Source organism: Salmo salar, chromosome ssa22 (genome assembly GCF_905237065.1).
Source record: "Salmo salar chromosome ssa22, Ssal_v3.1, whole genome shotgun sequence".
NCBI classification, from domain to species: Eukaryota; Metazoa; Chordata; class Actinopteri; order Salmoniformes; family Salmonidae; genus Salmo; species Salmo salar.
In genome coordinates, this window is record NC_059463.1 from 37,533,104 (window position 1) to 37,558,971 (window position 25,868).

Here is a 25,868-nt window from a genome sequence, read left to right on the forward strand (position 1 = left end):
GATTTGCATTTTAATGAGGGAAATAAGTATTTGACCCCCGCTCAATCAGAAAGATTTCTGGCTCACAGGTGTCTTTTATACAGATAACGAGCAGAGATTAGGAGCACACTCTTAAAGGGACTGCTCCTAATCTCAGTTTGTTACCTGTATAAAAGACACCTGTCCACAGAAGCAATCAATCAATCAGATTCCAAACTCTCCACCATGGCCAACCCCAAAGAGCTCTCCAAGTATGTCAGGGACAAGATTGTAGACCTACACAAGGCTGGAATGGCTACAAGACCATCGCCAAGCAGCTTGGTGAGAAGGTGACAACAGTTGGTGCGATTATTCGCAAATGGAAGAAACACAAAAGAACTGTCAATCTCCCTCGGCCTGGGGCTCCATGCAAGATCTCACCTCGTGGAGTTGCAATGATCATGAGAACGGTGAGGAATTAGCCCAGAACTACACGGGAGGATCTTGTCAATGATCTCAAGGCAGCTGGGACCATAGTCACCAAGACAACAATTGGTAACACACTACGCCGTGAAGGACTGAAATCCCGCAGCGCCCGCAAGGTCCGCCTGCTCAAGAAAGCACATATACATGCCCGTCTGAAGTTTGCCAATGAACATCTGAATGATTCAGAGGACAACTGGGTGAAAGTGTTGTGATCAGATGAGGCCAAAATGGAGCTCTTTGGCATCAACTCAACTCGCCATGTTTGGAGGAGGAGGAATGCTGCCTATGACCAAGAACACCATCCCCACCGTCAAACATGGAGGTGGAAACATTATGCTTTGGGGGTGTTTTTCTGCTAAGGGGTCAGGACAACTTCCCCGCATCAAAGGGACGATGGACGGGGCCATGTACCGTCAAATCTTGGGTGAGAACCTCCTTTCCTCAGCCAGGGCAGTGAAAATGGGTCGTGGATGGGTATTCCAGCATGACAATGACCCAAAACACACGGCCAAGGCAACAAAGGAGTGCCTCAAGAAGAAGCACATTAAGGTCCTGGAGTGGCCTAGCCAGTCTCCAGACCTTAATCCCATAGAAAATCTGTGGAGGGAGCTGAAGGGTTGAGTTGCCAAACGTCAGCCTCGAAACCTTAATGTCTTGGAGAAGATCTGCAAAGAGGAGTGGGACAAAATCCCTCCTGAGATGTGTGCAAACCTGGTGGCCAACTACAAGGAAGTCTGACCTCTGTGATTGCCAACAAGGTTTTTCCACAAGTCATGTTTTGCAGAGGGGTCAAATACTTATTTCCCTCATTATAATGCAAATCAATTTATAACATTTTTGACATGCGTTTTTCTGGATTTTTTTGTTGTTGTTCTGTCTCTCACTATTCAAATAAACCTACCATTAAAATTATAGACTGGTCATTTCTTTGTCAGTGGGCAAACGTACAAAATCAGCAGGGAATCAAATACTTTTTTCCCTCACTGTATTGGCAACAACACCCTTGCCAATATATCCTCCAAACACCGGCTTTGGCAGCAACCCTAGAATTGTTTCGGGACTATATCTTGTGGAAGGTTGAAATCGTATTAATAAATTCATCAAAATAATGTTTTTAACCTGTTAGGGCTAGGGGGCAGTAACTAGATGCAGTAACTAGATGCAGTAACTAGTTACTGGGCAGTAACCTGCCCAGTAACTAGAATATGCATATAATTATTGGCTTTGGATAGAAAACACCCTAAAGTTTCTAAAACTGTTTGAATGGTGTCTGTGAGTATAACAGAACTCATATGGCAGGCCAAAAAGTGAGAAGATTCCATGCAGGAAGTGGCCTGTCTGACAAGTTGTGTTTCATCTTGGCTCTTTTTATTGAAGACTGAGGATCTTTGCTATAACTTGACACTTCCTACGGCTCCCATAGGCTCTCAGAGCCCGGGAAAAAGCTGAACGATATCGAGGCAGCCTCTGGCTGAAACACATTATCGCTTTTGGCAAGTGGCCGATCAGAGTACTATGGGCTTAGGCGCGTGCCCGAGTCGACCCCATGCTTTATTTTCTTTCGTCTGTTTACCTAAACGCAGATTCCCGGTCGAAATATTATCGCTTTTTTATGAGAAAAATGGCATAAAAATTGATTTTAAACAGCGGTTGACATGCTTCGAAGTACGGTAATGGAATATTTAGAATTCTTTTGTCACGAATTGCGCCATGCTCGTCACCCTTATTTACCCTTTTGGATAGTGTCTTGAACGCACGAACAAAACGCCGCTATTTGGATATAACAATGGATTATTTGGGACCAAACCAACATTTGTTATTGAAGTAGAAGTCCTGGGAGTGCATTCTGACGAAGACAGCAACGGTAATAACATTTTTCTTATAGTAAATCTGACTTTGGTGAGTGCTAAACTTGCTGGGTGTCTAAATAGCTAGCCCTGTGATGCCGGGCTATCTACTGAGAATATTGCAAAATGTGCATTCACCGAAAAGCTATTTTAAAATCGGACATATCGAGTGCATAGAGGAGTTCTGTATCTATAATTCTTAAAATAATTGTTATTCTTTTTGTGAACGTTTATCGTGAGTAATTTAGTAAATTCACTGGCAGTGTTCGGTGGGAATGCTAGTCACATGCTAGTCACATGCTAATGTAAAAAGCTGGTTTTTGATATAAATATGAACTTGATTGAACAAAACATGCATGTATTGTATAACATAATGTCCTAGGGTTGTCATCTGATGAAGATCATCAAAGGTCAGTGCTACATTTAGCTGTGGTTTGGGTTTATGTGACATTATATGCTAGCTTGAAAAATGGGTGTCTGATTATTTCTGGCTGAGTACTCTGCAGACATAATCTAATGTTTTGCTTTCATTGTAAAGCCTTTTTAAAATCGGACAGTGTGGTTAGATTAACGAGAGTCTTGTCTTTAAAATGGTGTAAAATAGTCATATGTTTGAAAAATGGAAGTTTTTGCATTTTTTAGGTATTTGAATAACGCGCCACGGGATTACACTGGCTGTTGAGTAGGTGGGACGCAAGCGTCCCACCTAGCCCATAGAGGTTAATGAAAATATGTAAATCATTATTTGAATATGTTGGTAACCCGTTGTATAAAAGTGATAATGACCTCGAAGCTGGTGTTTGAAGGATATAATGGCACGGTTTGCTGGCCCTCGACAACACCCGTGCCAATATATCCTCCAAACACCGTCTTCTCAGGCATTATCATTTAATTGTTCAACAGTGGGTCTAATCCTGAATGCTGATTGGTCAAAACCACATTCCAGCCTGTGTCTATTCCACGATGTCAATATGCCTATTTACTCTGTTCCATCTGACTGCGCAATTCACTGTCTCATCAGCCCAGCCAGCCAATTTCTAAAATGTTTTCCTATTTTGTTGCCTTACAACCTGGAATTAAAATTGGTTTTTTTTAGGGGTTTCATTTAATTTACACAACATGCCTACCACTTTGAAGATGCAAAATATTTTTTATTGTGAAACAAACAAGAAATTGGACCAAAAAAAACAGAAAACTTGAGCGTGCATAACTATTCACCCCTATTACAGCTGCAAGTCTCTTGCGGTATGTCTATATAAGCTTGGCACATCTAGCCACTGGGATTTTTGCCCATTCTTCAAGGCAAAACTGCTCCAGCTCATTCAAGTTGGATTGGTTCCGCTGGTGTACAGCAATCTTTAAGTCATACCACAGATTCTCAATTGGATTGAGGTCTGGGCTTTGACTAGGCTATTCCAAGACATTTAAATGTTTCCCCTTAAACCACTCGAGTGTTGCTTTAGCAGTATGCTTAGGGTCATTGTCCTACTGGAAGGTGAACCTCCATCTCAGTCTCAAATCTCTGGAAGACTGAAACAGGTTTCCCTCAAGAATTTCTCTGTATTTAGCGCCATCCATCAATCCTTCAATTCTGACCAGTTTCCCAGTCCCTGCCAATGAAAAACATCCCCACAGCATGATGGGGATGATGTTCTCGGGGTGGTGAGAGGTGTTGGGTTTGCGTCAGACATAGCATTTTCCTTGATGGCCAAAAAGCTACATTTTAGCCTCATCTGACCAGAGTACCTTCTTCTATATGTTTGGGGAGTCTCCCACATGCCTTTTGGCGAACACCAAACGTTTGCTTATTTTTTTCTTTAATGGCTTTTTTTCTGGCCACTCTTCTGTAAAGCCCAGCTCTGTGGAGTGTATGGCTTAAAGTGGTCCTATGGACTTTGCATCCTCTTCAGGGTTATCTTTGGTCTCTTTGTTGCCTCTCTGATTAATGCCCTCCTTGCCTGGTCCGTGAGTTTTGGCAGGTTTGTTGTGGTGCCATATTCTTTCCATTTTTGAATAATGGAGTTATTGGTGCTTCGTGGTATGTTCAAAGTTTCTGATATTTTTTTATAACCCAACCTTGATCTGTACTTCTCCACAACTTTGTCCCTGACCTGTTTGGTGAGCTCCTCGATCTTCATGGTGCCGCTGGCTTGGTGGTGTCCCTTGCTTAGCTGTGTTGCAGACTCTGGGGTCTTTCAGAACAGGTGTATATATACTGAGATCATATGACAGATCATGTGACACTTAGATTGCGCACAGGTGGAATTTATTTAACTAATTATGGGACTTTTGAAGGTAAATGGTTGCACCAGATCTTATTTAGGGGCTTCATAGCAAAGGGGGTGAATACATATTTCCAGGCACCACTTTACCATTTAAAATTTTTTGACATATGTTACTTTTTTCATTTCTCTTCACCAATTTGGACTATTTTGTGTATGTCCATTACATGAAATTCAAATAAAAATCCATATAAATTACAGGTTTTAATGCAACAAAATCGGAAAAACGCCAAGGGGATGAATACTTTTGCAAGGCACTGTATTGGCAGTGTTTGCCAGCCCTCAACTAAATATATCCTCCAAACACCGGCTTCTTGGGCATTTTCAATTCAACTTCTTTGGGATAGGGGGCGGTATTTTGACGTCCGGATGAAAAGCGTGCCCAAAGTAAACTGCCTGCTACTCAGGCCCAGAAGCTAGGATATGCATATAATTGGTAAACTTGGATAGAAATCACTCTAAAGTTTCTAAAACTGTTAAAATAGTGTCTGTGAGTGTAACAGAACTGAAATGGCAGGCGAAACCCAGAGGACAAACCATTAAAAAAAATCAGCATATCACTGATTTCAATGCCTGTCACTTTTATAATAGGGCTTCCACTAGATGTCAACAGTCTTTATAAAGAGTTTCGGGCTGGTTTTTGTAAAAATGAGGGAGAAGTTGTAGTTTTTCTAGTGGCTCCCATTTTGGCTGTAGTGTTTCCAAGCGCATGGCCGAGAGAGCACGTTTTTTGTGTTTATCTCTGGTAAAGACAATAACGATTCTCCGTCTTAAATTTTATTGTTTATTTGTGTATTAGGGTACCTAAGGATTGACTATAAATGTTTATTGACTTGTTTGGATAAGTTTATTGGTAACGTTTGGGATTAATTCTGTGTGCATTTTGAAGGAAGGAAACCGAGTGGATTATTGACTGAAGCGCGCCAGCTAAACTGAGTTTTTATGGATATAAAGAAGGAATTTATCGAACAAAAGGATAATTTGTAATGTAACTGGGACATTTTGGAGTGCCAACAGAAGATCTTCAAAGGTAAGGCATATATTATATCGCTATTTCTGACTTTTGTGTCGCAACTGCCTGGTTGAAAATGATTTGTTATGCATTTGTGTGGTGGACACTGTCCTCAGATAATCGCATGGTTTGCTTTCGCCGTAAAGCCTTTTTGAAATCTGACACCTTGGCTGGATTAACAACAAGTTAAACTGTATTTTGATGTATTGCACTTGTGAATTTCGCACTCTGCAATTTCACCGGCTGTTGGCCAGGTGGAACGCTAATGTCCCACCTATCCCAAAGAGTCCATTCTAGAATGCCCTTCTAACCAATCAGAAACCAGGTATAACTGTGGTATAAAGATGAATTCTGACTATTTTGAGGAAGTTTATACTGGCTACAGCATCTCAAGATGGGCAAACCGTACTATAAGCCTATGCAGCCTTGTTTCTTCTTCTTGGTGTGGCCTTCCGGCAGAAGAGACGCTGTGTTGAGTATTGCTTGCTGCCTTTCACAGCTCACCAAAAAAAAAGGGTAATGGGAAAAACTTAAATTGTACCACCACCTAACTGTGCACCTATACACTATCTCCCCAAACCCACCACTCCATCCCACTACTTTGGCCCTAAACCATCCTACACCAGGCCATCGGCTTGGGAGGATGGAACCCCGTCTCCCAACTTCCTGTAGATCTTCTGCACTAAAATCTCTCATTCCCAAATATTTCTCTGCCGCTGCAACTACTACATCTATCTTCTGTGATTTCCGCTTCATCAGTGCAGTGCAGTTGATCACCATGGCTATAAATGCATGAAATCCAACCTAAGTAAAACTCATCCTCTCTGGCTCTCTTTCTTAAGGCCTACTCACTGGAGGCCTTCCTCGCCTTTCTTCACTGCCTCAGCATAGGAAACTTTTTGCATCCACTCTGGAAATCTCAACCTGTCTCTCTCTCACAAGGTTATTTGGATACCCAGCTGCATAGGCACCACCACAGTTGACACACAGTGCTTTCTCTATCCCAACTGTACACTATCTCTGACTATGCCCTCCTGCACATTTCTCACGTCTTGGGATCTCCCTTCTACTGTCACGCCCTGACCTGAGAGAGTCGTTTTTCTCTGTTTGGTTAGGTCAGGGTGTGACATGGGGTGGGCATTCTATGTGTTGTATGTCTATGTTGTTTTTGTATTTCTTTGTTGGGCCGAGTATGGTTCCTAATCAGAGGCAGCTGTCTATCGTTGTCTCTGATTAGGAATCATACTTAGGTAGCCTGTTCCCCACCTGTGTTTGTGGGTTATTGTTATTTCTGTGTGTGTACGGCACAGTGCGTTACGTTTCTTGCTGCGTACCTGTTTATTGTTTTGGTTTCGGTTTCCCTCAATAAAGATGTGGAATTACCAGCACGATGCGCCTTGGCTCCTTTACAACAGGGAATTTGAAGATTCAGAACGTGACATCTACACACTGCTGCAACATGTCCGAATCCTTTGCACCTACAGCACCGAAGCGGGTTCGGAACATAAGCCCTCACATAATAGCAAATATACCCAAACCTGACTTTATCAGGTAGAAACTCTGTATCAAAGCTCAACAAGACAGACAGGATATTCTCAGTCTTGCCAGTGGGTCTATGTCTCACCAAACGTAGAGCATCACAAGCAATAGGAATATTCCTTTTCATTTGATCCACATGATTCGATGCACCCGCTTCCTCTGGGAGGCAGTTACACAAAAAATCGAAACAATTCCACTTCTCAAAACAGATGTAACCATACCCAGTTTGTCCTTTACCCAGCTTAGCACAACGTATGGGTTGGCCAAAAAACAGGAATCCACTCTTTCCAAAATTCTCACTCCTACCAGTCCAAAATCATCTCTGGTAGGACTCCAAGGGCAAACATTGGAAGACCAGACCTGTCACCACAGGTAGGCCCACTACATCTGGTGCCAGGGGAATAACCTCTCTCTCAATGTCAACAAAATGAAGGAGCTGATCGTGGACTTCAGGAAACAGCAGAGAAAGCACACCCCTATCCACATCGACGGGACTGCAGTAGAGGTGAAAAGCTTCAAGTTCCTCGGCGTATACATCACCAATGATCTGAAATGGTCCACCCACACAGACAGTGTGGTGAAGGAGGCGCAACAGCATCTCTTCAACCTCAGGAGTCTGAAGAAATTTGGCTTGGCCCCTAAGACACTCACAAACTTTTACAGATGCACAATTGAGAGCATCCTGTCAGGCTGTATCACTGCCTGGTAAGGAAACTGCACTTCCCGCAACCGCAGGGCTCTCCAGAGGGTGGTGCAGTCTGCCCAATGCCTGCCCTCCAGGACACCTACAGCACCCGATGTCACAAGAAGGCCAAAAAGATCATCAAGGACATCAACCACCCGAGTCACTGCCTGTTCACCCTGCTACTATCCAGAAGGCGAGGTCAGTACAGGTGCAAAAAAACTGGGATCGAGAAACTGAAAAACAGCTTCTATCTCAAGGCCATCAGATTGTTAAATAGCCATCACTAGCCGGCTACCACCCGGTTACTCAACCCTGCACCTTAGAGGCTGCTGCCCTATATACATAGACATGGAATCACTGGTCACTTTAATAATGGAATATTAGTCAATTTAATAGTGTTTACGTACTGCTTTACTCATTTCATATGTATATACTGTATTCTATTCTACTGTATTTTAGTCAATGCCACTCCGACATTGCTCGTCCTAATATTTATATATTGCTTAACTCCATTCTTTTACCTTAGATTTGTGTGTATTATTGTGAATTATTAGATATTACTGCACTGTTGGAGCTAGGAACACAATCACTTCACTACACCCGCAATAACATCTACTAAATATGTGTATGTACCAATAAAAGTTTCTTTGATTTAATACAGCGCTGTGTTAGGTTAGGGGTGAGAAAACGGACTGATGTAGCCTGATTGGCTGAACGCAATACACAACATCTTGGATTAGCATTTAGTCACTGGTGGTGGAAAATGTTTTTTCATAATGAAAGTAAGCATATTTTCCAAATTTTTTTTCTCTCATTTTCTCACAATTAAATATATTTAAGGAGGAAAATGCAGCCTGAATGGAGAATGATTTAGGTATAAACTGGTCCATGAGGGATACAAAACTATTGCCGGCTGCATACAATGCATTTGGACGGTAAAATGACACGACTCAATATCGCCATCTGCCGGCCTTTGGGCTTCCATGATAGATTTAGTCAGATTAAGGTTACCACAGGGCCACATTCATTCTGAAAATACTGTATGTCTAAGATCCAAATCAATTTATGTTTCAAATAGCCCTTCTGTCTGATTTGCATTTTTGAACAGATTTTTTATTTGTGTGTGTGTGTGTGTGCTTGCTTCAGCTGTCCAATCATGACATCAATTAATGTGGGACTCAGACTCAGTTGGTAAAAGCATGGCTCCAGTAGCAACACCAGGGTCATGAAGGGTTAATTTCCTGCTGCTAAGATGTATGCTATCTCTGTGCAGTTAGACACTTTAGCTAAAAGGATCAGCTAAATGGCATATATTATTATTAATTTAAAAAAGTGAACATTTAATTCAGACATGGTCTTCAGAAGGGACGCTATTGTATTATTAGTTGGATATACACTACTGGTCAAAGGTTTTAGAACACATACTCATTCAAGAGTTTTTCTTTATTTTTTACTATTTTCTACATTGTCTAATTATAGTGAAGACATCAAAACTATGAAATAGCACAAATGGAATCATGTAGTAACCAAAAAAGTGTTAAACAAATCAAAATATTTTTTATATTTGAGATTCTTCAAAAAGCCACCTTTTGCCTTGATGACAGCTTTGTGCACTCTTGGTATTCTTTCAACCAGCCTCCTGAAGTAGTCACCTGGAATGCATTTCAAATAACAGGTGTGCCTTCTTAAAAGTTCATTTGTGGAATTTCTTTCCCTCTTAATGCGTTTGAGCCAATCAGTTGTGTTGTGACAAGGTAGGGGGGTATACAGAAGATAGCCCTATTTGGTAAAAGACCAAGTCCATATTATGGCAAAAACAACTCAAATAACCAAAGAGAAATGACAGTCCATCATTACTTTTACTTTAAGACATGAAGGTCAGTCAATACGAAGAATTTCAAGAACTTTTGAACGTTTCTTCAAGTACAGTCGCAAAAACCATCAAGCGCTATGAGGAAACTGGCTCTCATGAGGACCGCCACAGTAATGGAAGACCCAGAGGTACCTCTGCTGCAGAGGATAAGTTCATTAGAGTTACCAGCCTCAAAAATTGCAGCCCAAATAAATGCTTCACAGAGTTCAAGTAACAGACACATCTCAACATCAACTGTTCAGAGGAGACTGTGTGAATCAGGCCTTCATGGTCAATTTGCTGCAAAGAAACCACTACTAAAGGACACCAATAAGAAGAAGAGACTTGCTTGGGCCAAGAAACACGAGGAATGAATATTAGACCGGTGGAAATGTGTCCTTTGGTCTTGAGTCCAAATTGGAGATTTTTGGTTCCAACCGCTGTGTCTTTGTGAGACGCGGTGTGAGTGAACGGATGATCTCCGCATGTGTATTTCCCTCGGTAAAGCATGGAGGAGGAGGTGTTATGGTGTGGGGGTGCTTTGCTGGTGACACTGTCTGTGATTTATTTAGAATTCAAGGCACACTTAACCAGCGTGGCTACCACAGTATTCTGCAGCGATACCCTATCCCATCTGGTTTGGGCTCAGTGGGACTATCATTTGTTTTTCAACAGGACAATGACCCAACACACCTCCAGGCTGTGTAAGGGCTATTTTACCAAGAAGGAGAGTGATGGAGTGCTGCATCAGATCACCTGGCCGCCGCAATCCCCCTACCTCAACCAAATTGAGATGGTTTGGGATGAGTCGGACCGCAGAGTGAAGGAAAAGCAGTCAACAAGTGCTCAGCATATGTGGTAACTCCTTCAAGACTGTTGGAAAAGCATTCCAGGTGAAGCTGGTTGAGAGAATGCCAAGAGTGTGCAAAGCTGTCATCAAGGCAACGGGTGGCTATTTGAGGAATCTCACATTTATAACATATTTTAATTTGATTCACACTTTTGGTTACTTCATGATTCCATATGTGTTATTTCACAGTTTTGATGTCTTCACTATTATTTTACAATGTAGAAAATAGTCAAAATAAAGAAAAACCCTTGAATGAGTAGGTGTTCTAAAACTTTTGAACAGTAATAAATGAGGGCCATATGTAACTGCACAAAAATCTTCATGAATGAAGATCACAAAGCAATTATTTGTTTCGTGTCTCAGCACGAATTAGGAACCACACCTACTCTAAGTCTCACTGTACTATTCATTGCAAAGTGGTTTATTTTGTTTACTTCATTATGGTTTCTACTTTACATAATGATGTACCATAATCTTTCAACTTTACTGTGCTGTAGCAAGACATCTACATTATGAAATGCGGAAAGCACATAATAAAGGCTCAGGCTCATCCTACGAGAGAATTTGTCACAATGAAAACAATGTAGCCTACTTGGGCTGCAGCAAAAGCATTTGAAAACATCACTTTTAAGTGCACAGAACTGTACAGCAATACTCACCCTCAAACAGCGGGCAGATTTTCCTCCAGCAGGTGATGCCCCCCTGGCTGGTGTACTGTCCCAGAGCCGTCTCCAGGATGAACAGAGGGATGCCACAGGTCACCAGGTACAGGATGTACGGGATGAAGAACGCACCTACAGTACAGGAAGGAGTCACACATATTAGGACTCCATATACAATGCTTGATGTTAATCTATGTTCAAACTTTAACCTTCAGTTGACAATATCTTGTGACAGCTGATTTGGTTCTGGGTGCTGAGATTAAGTTGACACTGACAGTATGCATAAGTCTTTGTATCTTTCATCATTATACATCTGAGCAAACCATTTTTTGTCATGCCACTTTAAATTGAAATTTGTCTCATGGATCACACCCTCACAATATACCCAGTTTTAGAAATCAAATTCCTGTTGCCTGCGACAGATGACTTTTCAGCCGTGTTCAACCTCCATCAATACTGAATGCGTCACATCACCGATATCTAAATCTAGTGTCAACAATCTCCCTACATCTGAGAGACACACTACTGTGCAAATCAAACACACCCCTCTAAGTGCAGTGTGGAAAATCCCCCCCAAAAATCCTCTTTTAAATTGTTACCATGCAAGGTGAATTAATGTATACGTATTTATCTAAAAGGAATGGGAATGCGAAACCAGCACAATGACCATGGGGTCAGACGGTATGAGTTTTCAGGGGGTTCAACTACAGTATTTGGATGAAGCTTTGTTTCTTTGTGTCATTTAAATGAGCTTTATGCTAAACAACAAACCAACCCTTCTCTTTCCTCTTTTTGCCTGATCTCACATCTGACCAGTCAGCAAATCAACCATGCATTTGTAAACAAGACAGAGAGACTTGACTAAAATAATAGGATAATTTCATCATATGCTCTCACAACCAAACTTTTTATTAAAAGAGAACAAATTTGGAAACTTCAATGTAATATTACTAGGAGTGGAAAGTGTGTTATACAACATTATATTTTCTAGTATCTATTGTAGAATCACATACAAGTTAAGAATGTAGTATACACAGTGTACAAAACATTAGGAACACCTTCCTAATATTGAGTTGCACCCCCCTTTTGCCCTCAGAACAGCATCAATTCGTTGGGGTATCGACTACACAATGTGTCGAAAGCATTCCACAGAGATGCAGGCCCATGTTGACTCCAATGATTCCCACAGATGTGTTAAGTTGGCTGGATGTCCTTTGGGTGGTGGACCATTCTTGATACACATGGGAAACGGTTGAGTGTAAAAAACCCAGCATCGTTGCAGTTCCTGACACACTCAACCCGGTGTGCCTGCCACCTACAACCATACCCCGTTCAAAGGCACTTAAATTGTTTGTCTTGCTCATTCACCCTCTGAATGGCACACATACACAATCCATGTCTCAATTGTCTCAAGGCTTAAAATCCTTATTTAACCTCTCTCATCTACACTGATTGATGGAATCATAGCTTTCACCTGGATTCACCTTGTCAGTCTGTCATGCAAAGAGCAGGTGTTCCTGTTTTAAACTGTAATAATATACACAAAATATATGCAAGATGCAAATAAGTGAACAATATTGAATAAGATCAAATCAATTTTTTGGTTAATGTCATGTTCTCTGATGTGACACTGAATGGTGTTTAGGTACAAAACGGCAAGAAATTTAGCAGGAAATTTAAAAAAACTGTTGCTTAATCATGGAAATCAAAAATGAAGACAGAGCTGGTGACCTTAATAACAGTATTCTCGCGAGCCAGAACCAACTCTCGAGCTAGCCAACTGGCTCAATGTAAGAATAGCTGTTATGAGACATTAGCTCAACAGCCACATACCTCACAGACTGTACCTATTTCATATTATTACTTATTATTTTTATTACTGACCCATAACTATGAGAAGTATTTTGGAAGTTCTAAAGAACATTTTGGAAGTTCTAAAGAACATTTTTAAAGGGACCTACCCCCCTAAACACTAAACACTTCTACATTAATATGGATGCTACCATGATTACGGATGATCCCGAATTAATCATGAATAATGATGAGTGAGAAAGTTACATATGCACAAATATCATACACAAGACATGCTAACCTCTCACCATTACAATAATGGGGGGGGGCATGATATTTGAGTGTCAGTAACTTTCTCATTCATCATTATTCACGATCCATTCAGTATTATCCGTAATCATGGTAGCATCCACATTAATATAGAAGTGTTTAGAAACATGTTCTATTCTTACTTACAATAAAAATGACTCCAAAATGATACAAATACATTATTTACCATGAATTTCTATTGGGCATAATAGTCTGAAACAAAACCAAAACAAACAGCAAATGCATCCAATAAGTTTGTAGAGTCACAAGCTTGACGTAATCATTGAGTGCTAGGAATATGGGACCAAATACTAAACTTTTGACTACTTTAATACACATTTAAGTAACTTTTGGTCCCCTAAAATGGTGGGACTATGAACAGAAAGTGCTATAATTTCTAAACGGTTCACCCAATATGAATGAAAATACTCTCAAATTAAAGCTGACAGTTTGCACTTTAACATTGTCATTGTATCATTTCAAATCCAAAGTGCTGGAGTACAGAGCCAAACCATTGTCCCAATACTTTTGGAGCTCTCTGTATTTAACCAAAAGACAAAAATAGGACTTTGTTGACTCACCCCCACCGTTCTTGTAACAAAGATAGGGAAATCTCCATATATTTCCAAGTCCAACAATAGCGCCAGCCACAGTTAGAATAAACTCAAATTTGTTCTCCCACTGGCCTCGCTCATTGACCCTCTGTTGGGCATCCTGCATCGGCCCGGGGAGAGTCTCATGCCTGCCTGCCAAGAGAGGACCTGCCATCCTGCAGTGAGTGAGAGAGAGAGAGGTGAATACTGCTGGTCGAGTCTGTTGAGTTCCTGCCTGGAGGTCAGTGGTTGGTGCAATTGTCTGCTGCTGCTGGGGCTTTTATGGATAACAGCACTGTCAAGATTCCAGCTGCTTCTGCCTGAAGGGGGACGCAAAGACATGAGGGCTGACAAGTCATTCATTAGCTAGCACGGGATCCAGATATTTGAATGAGAGCTGCACTTTTAATATCCAAAAGAATGCCTGCAGGACTGTGATCCTCTCAGCTGGGATGGGAGAGACTGAGGTTTCAACAGAGCTACACAGAATAACACATTGTACAATTCCTATATAGGATAACTGACTTTCAGTTCTTGTTGAAACAGGTTCATTTCCTAATTTATACGGTTTACAACTCTCAGTGACATTAAAGGAATTACAGATAATACTGATCATTTATATTACAGTTAGTGTCTTTGATCACTCTGTATAGAAGGAATCATTTTAACAGATTCTGGTCTGGTGTACATTCAGAAGAGGGTGCTTATATCTTAGCCTTGGACAACCAGACTATAATAACAAGGCATTGGGCTTATCCTACTACTGTACAAAGTCCTGTGCTCTGCAGACATCACAAAGTCCCGTGTAGACATCACAAAGACTATGTGTTCTATATTTATGCACATGCAGACATAATTAGTTCTTTGTATAAGGTCCCTCTATCCTCAAAAGGGACATTTCCCCCCAATTTCATATGTATTTCATTTCAGGCAATTCTGCAATGTGTATGCCCTATAAAGCTGTTTAATCATCACATTTGCGTTCAGAATCAGTCAGTGGGGGCCCCCTGGGGAGCTGGGGCCAATTACATTAGAAACTAGCGAAACATAGAGCTAAGTCCACTTCTGTAGGTCAGTCCTAGTGATGGGAAAACATGGAACTGAAAACTGAAAACACATAATTCCTGAAGTCCTGACCTTGGTTGGGCCTCAAGTCCATTATCATGCCAATGCCTTCTGGGGTTTGAGTTCATCAAGGGCCTACATCTTGAGGTTCCAGATACCAGCACCATGGGGAGGCCAGCCTGAAATACCATTGGTATTTATGTATGTAGGGGTGGGCTGTGAAACTTCAGCTGACCTCAGCTCTGTGAGTAGCAGGCTGGATATTGAGACCACCTAAGGTGCAGACAGAGAAGACAGACAGGAGTTAGGGCACCAGGCTTAAATGAGCCTTAACCAGGAGCCTTTGGATTCCTTGTATTACATACAGTACAGTATTCTCAGAAATACATTGATACTCTTTTACAGTATGTACATTAAAAAAACATTGGAAGGATGGGTTGAGATGGGTAGAAAATAGTATTTGAAATAAGTATTTGAATATACTGTCAAATACAATTTGGCAGACTATTCTTTTTTTAATTTTATTTTTTACAAATAACCATATAAATACTCAAATAAAAGTAGTTGTTTTGGGCTGTGTATTTGAAAATACTCAAATACACAGAAAAAATATTTTAAATACTAGATACTCAAGTACACATGTATTTGAACCAAAGTCTGGTTGAACCAGGGTCTCTTTATTGTGTGTCTCATGTGCTGTGCCTGTTTCGTGTGCTGTCTGTCTCATGTGTCGTGTTTGTCTCATGTTCTTTGGGTGTGTACAGTATTAATGATGTGCTGAAGGGTCAAGTGTGGGTCCTGATCACAGACTTTGACTCTCGGAGCAATAAGTCCTAGCTGCACCTTTAACCTCGGCAAAAGGGAGCCTCCGCTAGGGCCCCATTAGTAACTAATGAGCCTGAAGAGAGTGAATGAGGAACCAATCAATAAAAGTACTTGTCCTCCTTTTCAATTTTGTGTACATGAGTTCTTTCAAACAGGTCAACAAGTTAACTGTGGCAAAAGGAACTTGACAGGCTAGACTACGGAAAGTTTAGAATTTGTTGAATTATTCAGTGGTTGAGTAAGCTTCATTGTGATGATGATGATGATGATGATGATAATGGTGGTGATAATGCTTATGATGATTATTATGATAATGATACATGAAATCTGAATGAAAAGATGGAGATGACATGATCATGAGCAGCAGGTGAATCCATAAGTATGTTTTTTGGGGGGGGGTCATCTCCTCAAAACAAGGTACAATAATGATCAGAACCCAGTTCTGAAAACCTTATGCTAACATGAACACGGCTTACATTTTTTTGTTTTCTTGGAAAGAGAGCCTTCTACATACTTTATATACAGCCTCAGCAGAAATGCCTAAGAATTCACACATTCCAGCTAGATGACTTGTGCCTGTTTGTAAATAGAAGTACTTATTCATCAACTGTTTCCTGCCTCATGTCTGGCTTCCTAAATGTCTGAATGAATCATGTCATGTGACCAGTGTGATTGAAGAGAGCTGCTTGCCTTGTTTAATAAGACCTTGAACGGCAGCAGGGTTATACCAGGGTTATACCATATACTGTAGACTAAATGGTAACACTTTACTTTGATAGTCCCAAATAGATGGTTTGTAGATGTTAATTAGATGTTCAACTAACTGTCAACAAGATTTCCAACTATCCACTTACCCTAACCCTTATCCTAAATGCAATCCTAACCTTAACTCTTACCCTAATCTTACTCTAACCCAAACTGTAACCCAGCCAGTTGTTGTATCAAACAACTTGCAGTTGCAGTTAATAGTTGCAGTTAATAGTTTGTTGATAGCTTAAGAATCTGTAGACCATCTATAGGGGAGTATCCAAATAAAGAGATGCCGATTTCATAAATTAAGTGCTGTAGGTTTATTATACAAAACCTTGAAGTGTTGAGGTAAATCAAGGGCACTGCAATGGGCAAGTGTTGGTTGGTTGGTGGATGGAGTCAATGAATGGTAGTAATGAATGGTAGTAGTAATTGCATCAATGAGTTGAAATACTGGCATGTATGTACAGCATGTAAAGCCAGGATGGAGTAAACATGTTTTCCTCCACCTTGAATTTCAATTTACAGAATGCTTGAGTCTTTACAGTTGAGGAAGGTGGGCTATGCTATGCATTTTCATACTATATGACATGTTGAACACACGCACACACATGCACATATATATACTCACACACACAAACATGACAAAGAAGTTTTATAAAGTAAAAACTAGACCATAATTGATCATCTGATACATTTAAATTTGGCATCAATTTCAAATGTACATTCGATTGAAAATAAAATAATACAAAAAAATATAGTTGTCAAAAGTGACCCATATAGCATTATAAATTAAGTAACACAAATCATTTTGACCACGTCATTTTTAGGGCTGTGTCACAAGATGACTGGCTGGACCGTGGACCCCTATTATGCAGCCAATGGCTTATGTTGCATCAAAGTAACTGGGGTTACGTCCTTAACAGCACTCTATTTCCTATTTAGTGCACTACTTTTGACCAGGGCACAGATGGCTCTGGTCAAAAGTAGTGCACGATATAGTGAATAGGTGCCATTTGGGATGCAATCTGGGTATTAAATCCTGGCGACAGCAAGATGAGACAGCATTATGAAACTTAGACATCAGAGAAAATACATAAAGACTATTTTCCCACAGTGTCATATGACTCTCATTCCATTAATGTCATCTTATGATGGTTCTTGGAAATTCTTAGATAATGTTTACTAGACCCACAGGGTACTTGAAGCCTGCCAGACTAAAGTGATTGAAGCAACTGTGTTGCTAAGTCCCTGCTTCCTAACGCTTGGGGGGACAAGGTTGTATTGTATAATCAAATCAAATCAAGCTTTACAGCACATTTCAAACATGGAATGCAACACAATGTGTTTCACAGGAAAAAAAATTAACAATTTAAATTAAATCTGAAATATTTACTACACAACAAACATGAGAGGATAAAAAACTAAAGAATAACAATAAAAACTGAACAACTAAAAAGCACCCTAAGGAAAAGCAAAGCTAAAAAGGTGTGTTTTAAGAGCAGTGGTAGTACATTGGCTGGATGGCATGCACATAGTTAGTTGTTTTACACTTAATAATTGGCTGGATTACAGTCATGTATAAATCCTTGCTTCAAATCAATGTCTGTGCTTGTGAATGACATGGTATTAAGGTCCTGTACTGTAAGAGGTGTGAACACACATGACCTTGTGGACTACAGTGGCTGCCTGAAACAATGAATAACACTTCCTCGATGTCCAAATCACTAAAGACTTAAATTGGTCCAAACACACGGACAGTCGTGAAGAAGGTGCGACAGCGCCTCTTGGCCCTCAAATCCTGAAAAGGTTCTACAGCTGTACCATTGAGAGCATTTTGACTGGCTGCATCACTGCCAGGTATGGAAATAGCGCAGTCTTCGATCGCATGGCGCTACAGAGGGTGGTGCAGACAGCCCAGTACATCAATGGGGCCGAGTTCCCTGCCATCCAGGACATCTATATGCGGAAGGCCCAGACAATCGTTAAAGACTCCAACCACCCAAACCATAGGCTATTCTCTCTGCTTCCGCACGGCAAGTGGTACTGGTGCATCAAGTCTGGCACCAACTGGCTATTGAACAACTTCTATCCCCAAGCAATAAGACAGACAAATAGCTAACAAAATAGCTACGTGGTCTATCTGAGTTAACCTTGCATCCTTATTTACCTTTTGATTTTTGTACTGTATGCACTTACAGGGCCCTACACACACACACACACTCACTCCATCATCTGCTCACACACACATAATATGCACATACATTTATACTGACTCTACACACACGCACACCCACTCACATACAAGCTGCTGCTACTCTGTTTATTTTATATCCTGATGCCTAGTCACCTTACCCCAATACATATCTACCTCCATCACTCCAGTATCCGTGCACTTTGTAAATATGGTATTGGAACAGACCCTGTATATAGTATGCTTACTTACTTATTGTGTTATTTACATTTCTCGTGTTTTTTTCTTTTTTCTTTAAGTATTACATTGTTATTGGTTATTACATTGTTGGATTTTGAGTTTGCAAGAAAGGCAATTCACTGTTCTTGTGCATGTGACATTAAAACTTTAAACTTTAACAGATGTGAAAAATTATCAGTATGGCTGTCACGATTGTCGTAAGGAGTGAACCAAAACGCAGCGGGAAAATGTATACTCATCTTCTTTTTTTATTTGAAGAAGGAAAAACAAAATAAACACGTATACAAAACAAACGACTCCAAATAGTCCCATCAGGTGCAACAAACACTAAACCAGGAAATAACTACCCACAGACCCCCATAGAACAAACACCCCTATAAATAGGACCTTCAATCAGAGGCAACGAGAAGCAGCTGCCTCCAATTGAAGGTCAACCCAATAAACACCACATAGAAATAGACCAACTAGAAATAACATAGAAATTAACTAACATAGAACATAACCCAAACAACCCCGAAACACCCTAAACAAACACCCCCTGCCACGCCCTGACCAAACTACAATAACAAACAGCCCCTTTACTGGTCAGGACGTGACAATGGCAACCTGAGGGGAAAAGCGTATGTGTTTTCTTTTGTATTATATTGGAAAATCTCAGGATATTGCATTCATAGACACAACTATTTTTATGCCTCTGGTGTGATAACACACTGAAACAAAGACCTTGAGCCAATACAAAAAAAGATTCCCTTGCCTAACATTTCTTCATCCAGAATTGCTAAACTTTGCATGTACCCAGAATATCATCTGATATGGATTCATGTGTGAACATGTAAGTTGTGACACACTGTCAGGATGAGTGCAGCCATAAATAATGGAGACAGCTGTTATTACTGCACTATACAATTGTAAAAAGTTTAAAGGCCGATTTTCAATGATCATATCATCAACAATATTTAGAATGGAAATAACTGATTCAAAGGCTAGTGTTATAAAACTGTTTTATAAAATAATTTTGTAATGTATCATAACAGAGTTACAAAAGAGTATTACAAAATACCTTTAATCAGATCAGTTTCACGATAATTGTAATTGACAGTTTAACGACATAATTTCGCACCTTTCCACATCATATCATGTCTGTCATTCAATATACTAACTAAATAATTGGGGCGTTATTCAGACAATTATCAATGATCTTTATCTGTCAAATCCAAGGTGCGAATGGTTGGATAATTTATTTCTGTCCTGCAGGGAATTGAACTTCCCTTAATGTGCTTCTGGAGTTCCATAAGATGTGGATTTCCATACATAGAGTTCCATAAGACCTTGTCTTTGAGGGATGATATACTGCTTTTATGCCTTTGGTGAATTCCTGCAAAATTACCTCCAGATGGACTGTCCTGTTAAATACTGATTTGACACATCTGAGGAGAATACTGCCAATGTTTCCTTCAGATGCCCAGAAACAGTCTACTACCTTAGATGCTCAATTCCTGCTGCTTATCCATTTTCTCTCATCAGTTTCAGCTTGGTTTCTCAAATCCTGCTATCTTCGCTTTCTAAGTTGCTAATCAATGTTTGCTGTATGCACATTTAAAACAATTTAGAATAACCTTTAAAACATACTGTCATAAACTTCGTCGTCTGAAGAGGAGAAATCATCGGACCAATATGCAGCGGGTATATTGCTCATCTTCATATTTATTGACGGTAACACACTTAAACAAAATAATGATGATAACAGTCCCGTAAGGTGCTCAGACTAAACAGGAAACAACCACAAGTGAAAACAAACACACTTAAATATGGCCTCCAATCAGAGGTAACAACAAACAGCTGCCTCTGATTGGAGGTCATTGACAAAACTAACATAGAAAAACTAGAAAACCACATAGAAATTGAAAACATAGAAATAATATAGAAATAACATAGAAATTAACTAACATAGAACATAAACCAAAAACCCCGAAACACACTAAACAAACACCCCCTGCAACGCCCTGACCAAACTTCAATAACAAATAACCCCTTATACTAGTCAGGACGTGACACATACCCCATCATTATATCGTCACCATCTACGTAGTAGTCATTTCACATCTTAAAAGTATTTGAAAACTCACAGTGCAAATAACATTTATAAATGTCCTATCCCAAAAATATGGCTGCCATCCACCACTAAGGTGGGTCCTATATACAGAATAGGTAGAATAGCTGAGGTAAGAAATAAATTACCTCAATACAATATCTGAGATCTGGAGAAAGAAAAATACAAAATGAATTAAAAAAAATGATTTGCATAAAATATACAATACTTACGTACGGACTGTTTAATTGGGCACTGAAAATATCATATCAAAAGTACTATGTATCATGTTTTCAAATTAGCAAGGTGTCATGTGTGCATCTCTAGCTCAACTACGCCACTTCCCTTATACTCATGATTTGCGGTTGGATTAAGAATGGAATCTGGGTTCAGAGGGCACTGTTCAGGAGTTTGCTGCTTCTGGTTGAGGGTCTTGTTGGTTTCTGGGCGACATAGCTGTTTTAGGCTCTGTGAAAGCAGGTCGTCGATAAAAACAGAAATCCAATAACATGCATTTCACAGTTCTGATCAAAGAAGAGTAATAAATCCAAACAATCTAAATGACATTTCTGTGATTTTGCAAAATGTAAATTTTTGGTAAGCCCGAAGTCATTACTGAAGTATAAATCCCTATTTCTATGGTTCTACGTTATTAGGTTGTAATCTTTGTAAATAGTTTACCAAGCAATGTATGCCGTGGGCACAGGAAGATGGCATTTCCTTGCCACTTTTGTATTCTCATGAAAATTGTATCTAACCATTGTATCAACTACCACCATTGACAGTAGTCTTACCTGCCAGACTGTCAGTTTGGACCGATAGACCTTCCAGATCATCCACAGAGGCACCAGAGCCACACAGGCGAGCCCCAGGAACCACCCCAATGCATATGCCCAGTCAGGGTACAAATAGGTTTTGTTGAACTTTAGGGGCTTGTATTGTACCAAGGAAAAGATGAATGTACCCTGAAGAGAAACAAATAATAACATAGGCATGTCATTCTATCATGAATTGTTAAGGATTTGTATTGTTTTTTTAGGCATGTTGCATGAGATAATATCATTCATATTAAAACCATAATATTACAGTTAATTTTTTTATGTATATATTCCTTGAAGAAGGATTTTTGACAAAACAGTGAGCCAACCACTCACCAAACAGACTGTAGGGGTGACGTAAAGCCAACAGTACTTAATCACTGGCCAGGGACGATACCCAATCATATCTTCTATGTTGTCATAGAAACGATCCACTCCTGTAAATAAAAAGTATAACACAGAGTTTGGGTCGACTTCATTTACACTTCAACAAATTCAGGACATTTATTTATATGATTTTCAGTGAGTATCAGTCTGAATTGTTAAGTTCTTGCTCTGAATTTGCTCAGAGTGAAGCTTTTAAAGGTTTAATCTGAAACACAAGAATTTTATGACCAATCAAGGGTTCAGCTAGGATGATACAGTTGAAGTCGGAAGTTTACATACACTTACGTTATAGTCATTAAAACTCGTCTTCAACAACTCCACAAATAGCTTGTTAACAAACTATAGTTTTGGCAAGTCGGTTAGGACATCTACTTTGTGCATGACACAAGTAAATTGTCCAAGAATTGTTTACAGACAGATTATTTCACTTGTAATTCACTGTATCACAATTCCAGTGGGTCAGAAGTTTACATACACTAAGTTGACTGTGCCTTTAAACAGCTTGGAAAATTCCAGAAAATGATGTCATGGCTTTAGAAGCTTCTGATAGGCTAATTGACATCATTTGAGTCAATTGGAGGTGTACCTGTGGATGTATTTCAAGGCCTACCTTCAAACGAGGTGCCTCTTTGCTTGACATCATTGGAAAATCAAAAGAAATCAGCCAAGACCTCAGAAATAAAATTGTAGACCTGTCTGGTTCATCCTTGAGAGCAATTTCCAAACGCCTGAAGGTACCAGGTTCATCTGTACAAACAATAGTACGCAAGTATAAACACCATGGGACACCGCAGCCGTCATACCGCTCAGGAAGGAGATGCGTTCTGTCTCCTAGAGATGAACGTACTTTGGTGCGGAAAGTGCAAATCAATCCCAGAACAACAGCAAAGGACCTTGTGAAGATACTGGGGGAAACAGGTACAAAAGTATATATATCCACAGTAAAACGAGTCCTATATCAACATAACCTGAAAGGCCTCTCAGCAAGGAAGAAGCCACTGCTCCAAAACCGCCATAAAAAAGCCAGACAATGGCTTGCAACTGCACATGGGGACAAAAATTGTACTTTTTGGAGAAATGTCCTCTGGTCTGATGAAACAAAAATAGAACTGTTTGGCCTTAATGACCATTGTTATGTTTGGAGGAAAAAGGGGGATGCTTGCAAGCTGAAGAACACCATCCTAACCGTGAAGCACAGGGGTGGCAGCATCGTGTTGTGGGGGTGCTTTGCTGCAGGGGGGACTGGTGCACTTCACAAAATAGATGGCATCATGAGGATGGAAAAATATGTGGATATATTGGAGCAACATCTCAAAACATCAGTCAGGAAGCTAAAGCTTGGTCGCAAATGGGTCTTCCAAATGGACAATGACCCCAAGCATACTTCCAAAGTTGTGGCAAAAAACTGAGTTTAAATGTATTTGGCTAAGGTGTATGTAAACTTCCGACTTCAACTGTAGGTAAGGACATATCAGGTAGATATATAATGTTCAGTCAAACTTATGGATGGCTTCTCCATAATGAAGTATCATATCAATTATATTCCCATCATAAATCAAAGGTAAAACAATTATCTAGTCAGCACCCAAGGTGTTATAACAATTTTTGACAGGATTGCAGCAGATCTGACATGAATTTTGACATCATTTCTGGATACGTTCCTACCTGCTGCATCGGGTGTGTCAGGAAAGGCCGGGGGCCATATGTATTAAGATTCTCAGACTAGGAGTGCTGATTTAGGATCCGTTTAGCCTTTTAGATCAAAATGAATATGATTACACGAACAGGGGGGACCTGATCCTAGTGCAGCACTCATACGCTGAGACACTTGATACATACATACATACATACATACATACGGCCAAGATATCCCCTTTCAGTCCATAGTATTCCTATACGTTTTCCAGTAAGAGGTCAGGAGACTCATCCTCAGGTGTTCCTGTCTCCTTCCCTCTCATTAGAATACTTCTAGGATCTACAGTATTTACCCTAACACGCACCTCATTCCTACAGAAACACTTTGTAGCGCCAGCATACCTGTATTTATTACCATGCCATTTGGTTAGAACCTTCATAACAATGTTTGAATCGTTACTACAGTTATCTCATTTACCAGCTATCCATGTGAACAAGGTCTCATAACATGTTGCTTCACTTGATATTAATGTTAATTGTATTACATTAGGTGCACACTGAGGGTGGTTTCTTTTTCTGACAGCACAGTTGCCTGCCATCTTTGTAAATTCCCCCCAGAGACATACACGGTCTGGCTGTGAACACACTGAAACGCAATACTTCCCATGCCAGCAGACTGCCTCCAATGTTTCAAATGGAGTGAAAGATTCATGTCTGGAGTCAGTTTGAGGGCAATGTTAGTAAATAAATGTTATTTAAATAACACCATTACCTCTCTGAAAGATAAACCTGGATTGAGTATACTAAAACAATGAAGAAGATCATTTCATGACCCACACTCCCACAGCCCAAGGGAGAGGGGCTATCCATGTTTCACAACCAATGACAGTTTATTTCCATAAAGCAATAAATATTTTCAAAGTTAGTCAAATTGATAGAATTTGAAATAGCATGCCATGACTTGCATTGTTATGTTTATCTTAAAAGTAGTATCTTATAAAAGCGTTCAAGATTACATAATTGAACATCATCACTCTGCACATGAGTGAAATTGACCCTAATGAAAACTTATGTTAAACCCATGTGGATCTAAAGGTTTTCTTGTGCGTTTGCACTTATTTAGTCTGTCAATGGTTAAGGCTTTTCTGTTTTGCAATCAAAGCCAAAGTAGTTGTGACAGCAGACATCCTTTTTCAAGAGACCAGGATGCCATCAAGCTTATATCCTCAATGGGGAAAGTCTAAGGAAGTATTATACACAGCTGACAAATGTGATGGACAGAACAAAGGTGTCTGGTCAAAGAGCACATAAAGATTAAACCTAAGCAGAGACAATGTCTAGAATTTTACTGACTAAGGACTAAGAGGGCGAAATCAAGAGGACATATAGAAGACATATATACAGTCATTGTTTGAATAGTGTTATTGAATAGGCTTGAGGAACAAGTGTACAAGTATTTCACAAAAGACTGAATTAAGCACCTGGGACTTTAAAACACTGAAAACCCACAAAGAACATCAGAGGAACTGCACTTTAGAAGTCCCTATAAGAGATTTAAGAATCAACTTTATTGAATATCTGTTCTGGCTTCTGTGCCTCTTGCTTTAAAAGTACTTAGGCCACTTTCTGAGTGATCGTTTAGAAAGAATAGTATATCAACTGAGCAAAATGTAAGATCATTTGGCATTTGAAGATTTCAAAGTGATATACAGTATTATTCAAAGACAATGTAGACTGCACTAACACATGTGCTGTCATGGGACAAAATCATATTGCATGACATTTGAGCAACGTTCCTAGATGCTCAACCGTCTGGTCTGTCTACATGTGGCAAAAATGAGGGAACTTGGGGCCACACGTTTAGATAGACGTATCCGCAACATCCTTAATCCAAAATAATTAAAACCCGTCTTAGAAAGTCAAAATATTTCAACATAAATTAATTCCTCTCTAAGGATAAATCATAACCCAAAACAGGAACTGAATGGACGCTTAGGGC

The 25,868-nt window shown here is 39.9% G+C and overlaps 2 protein-coding genes across 4 annotated transcripts in view; both read right to left on the reverse strand.

The window, feature by feature from the left end:
- LOC106583559 (sodium- and chloride-dependent GABA transporter 2) overlaps window positions 1-14,144 on the reverse strand; it is a 36,822-nt gene extending 22,678 nt beyond the window's left edge. The window contains exons 1-2 of the mRNA XM_014167878.2: window positions 13,855-14,144; window positions 11,171-11,305 (exon numbers count right to left, since the gene is read on the reverse strand). Of these exons, the coding sequence (XP_014023353.1) occupies window positions 11,171-11,305; window positions 13,855-14,041 (322 nt within the window). The 5' untranslated portion in view covers window positions 14,042-14,144. The remainder of the gene's footprint in view (window positions 1-11,170; window positions 11,306-13,854) is intronic.
- An 859-nt stretch (window positions 14,145-15,003) lies between these two features.
- Window positions 15,004-25,868, reverse strand: part of LOC106583558 (sodium- and chloride-dependent GABA transporter 2) — a 52,598-nt gene continuing 41,733 nt past the window's right edge. For 2 of the 3 annotated variants that reach the window (XM_045705230.1, XM_014167877.2), the window contains 3 exons: window positions 22,184-22,284; window positions 21,824-21,994; window positions 20,627-21,497 (listed from right to left, as the gene is read on the reverse strand). In XM_045705230.1, the coding sequence (XP_045561186.1) occupies window positions 21,339-21,497; window positions 21,824-21,994; window positions 22,184-22,284 (431 nt within the window). In that variant the 3' untranslated portion in view covers window positions 20,627-21,338. Of the gene's footprint in view, window positions 15,205-20,626; window positions 21,498-21,823; window positions 21,995-22,183; window positions 22,285-25,868 lie in introns of those variants that run through there. The other variant, XM_045705231.1, reaches the window with a different exon arrangement.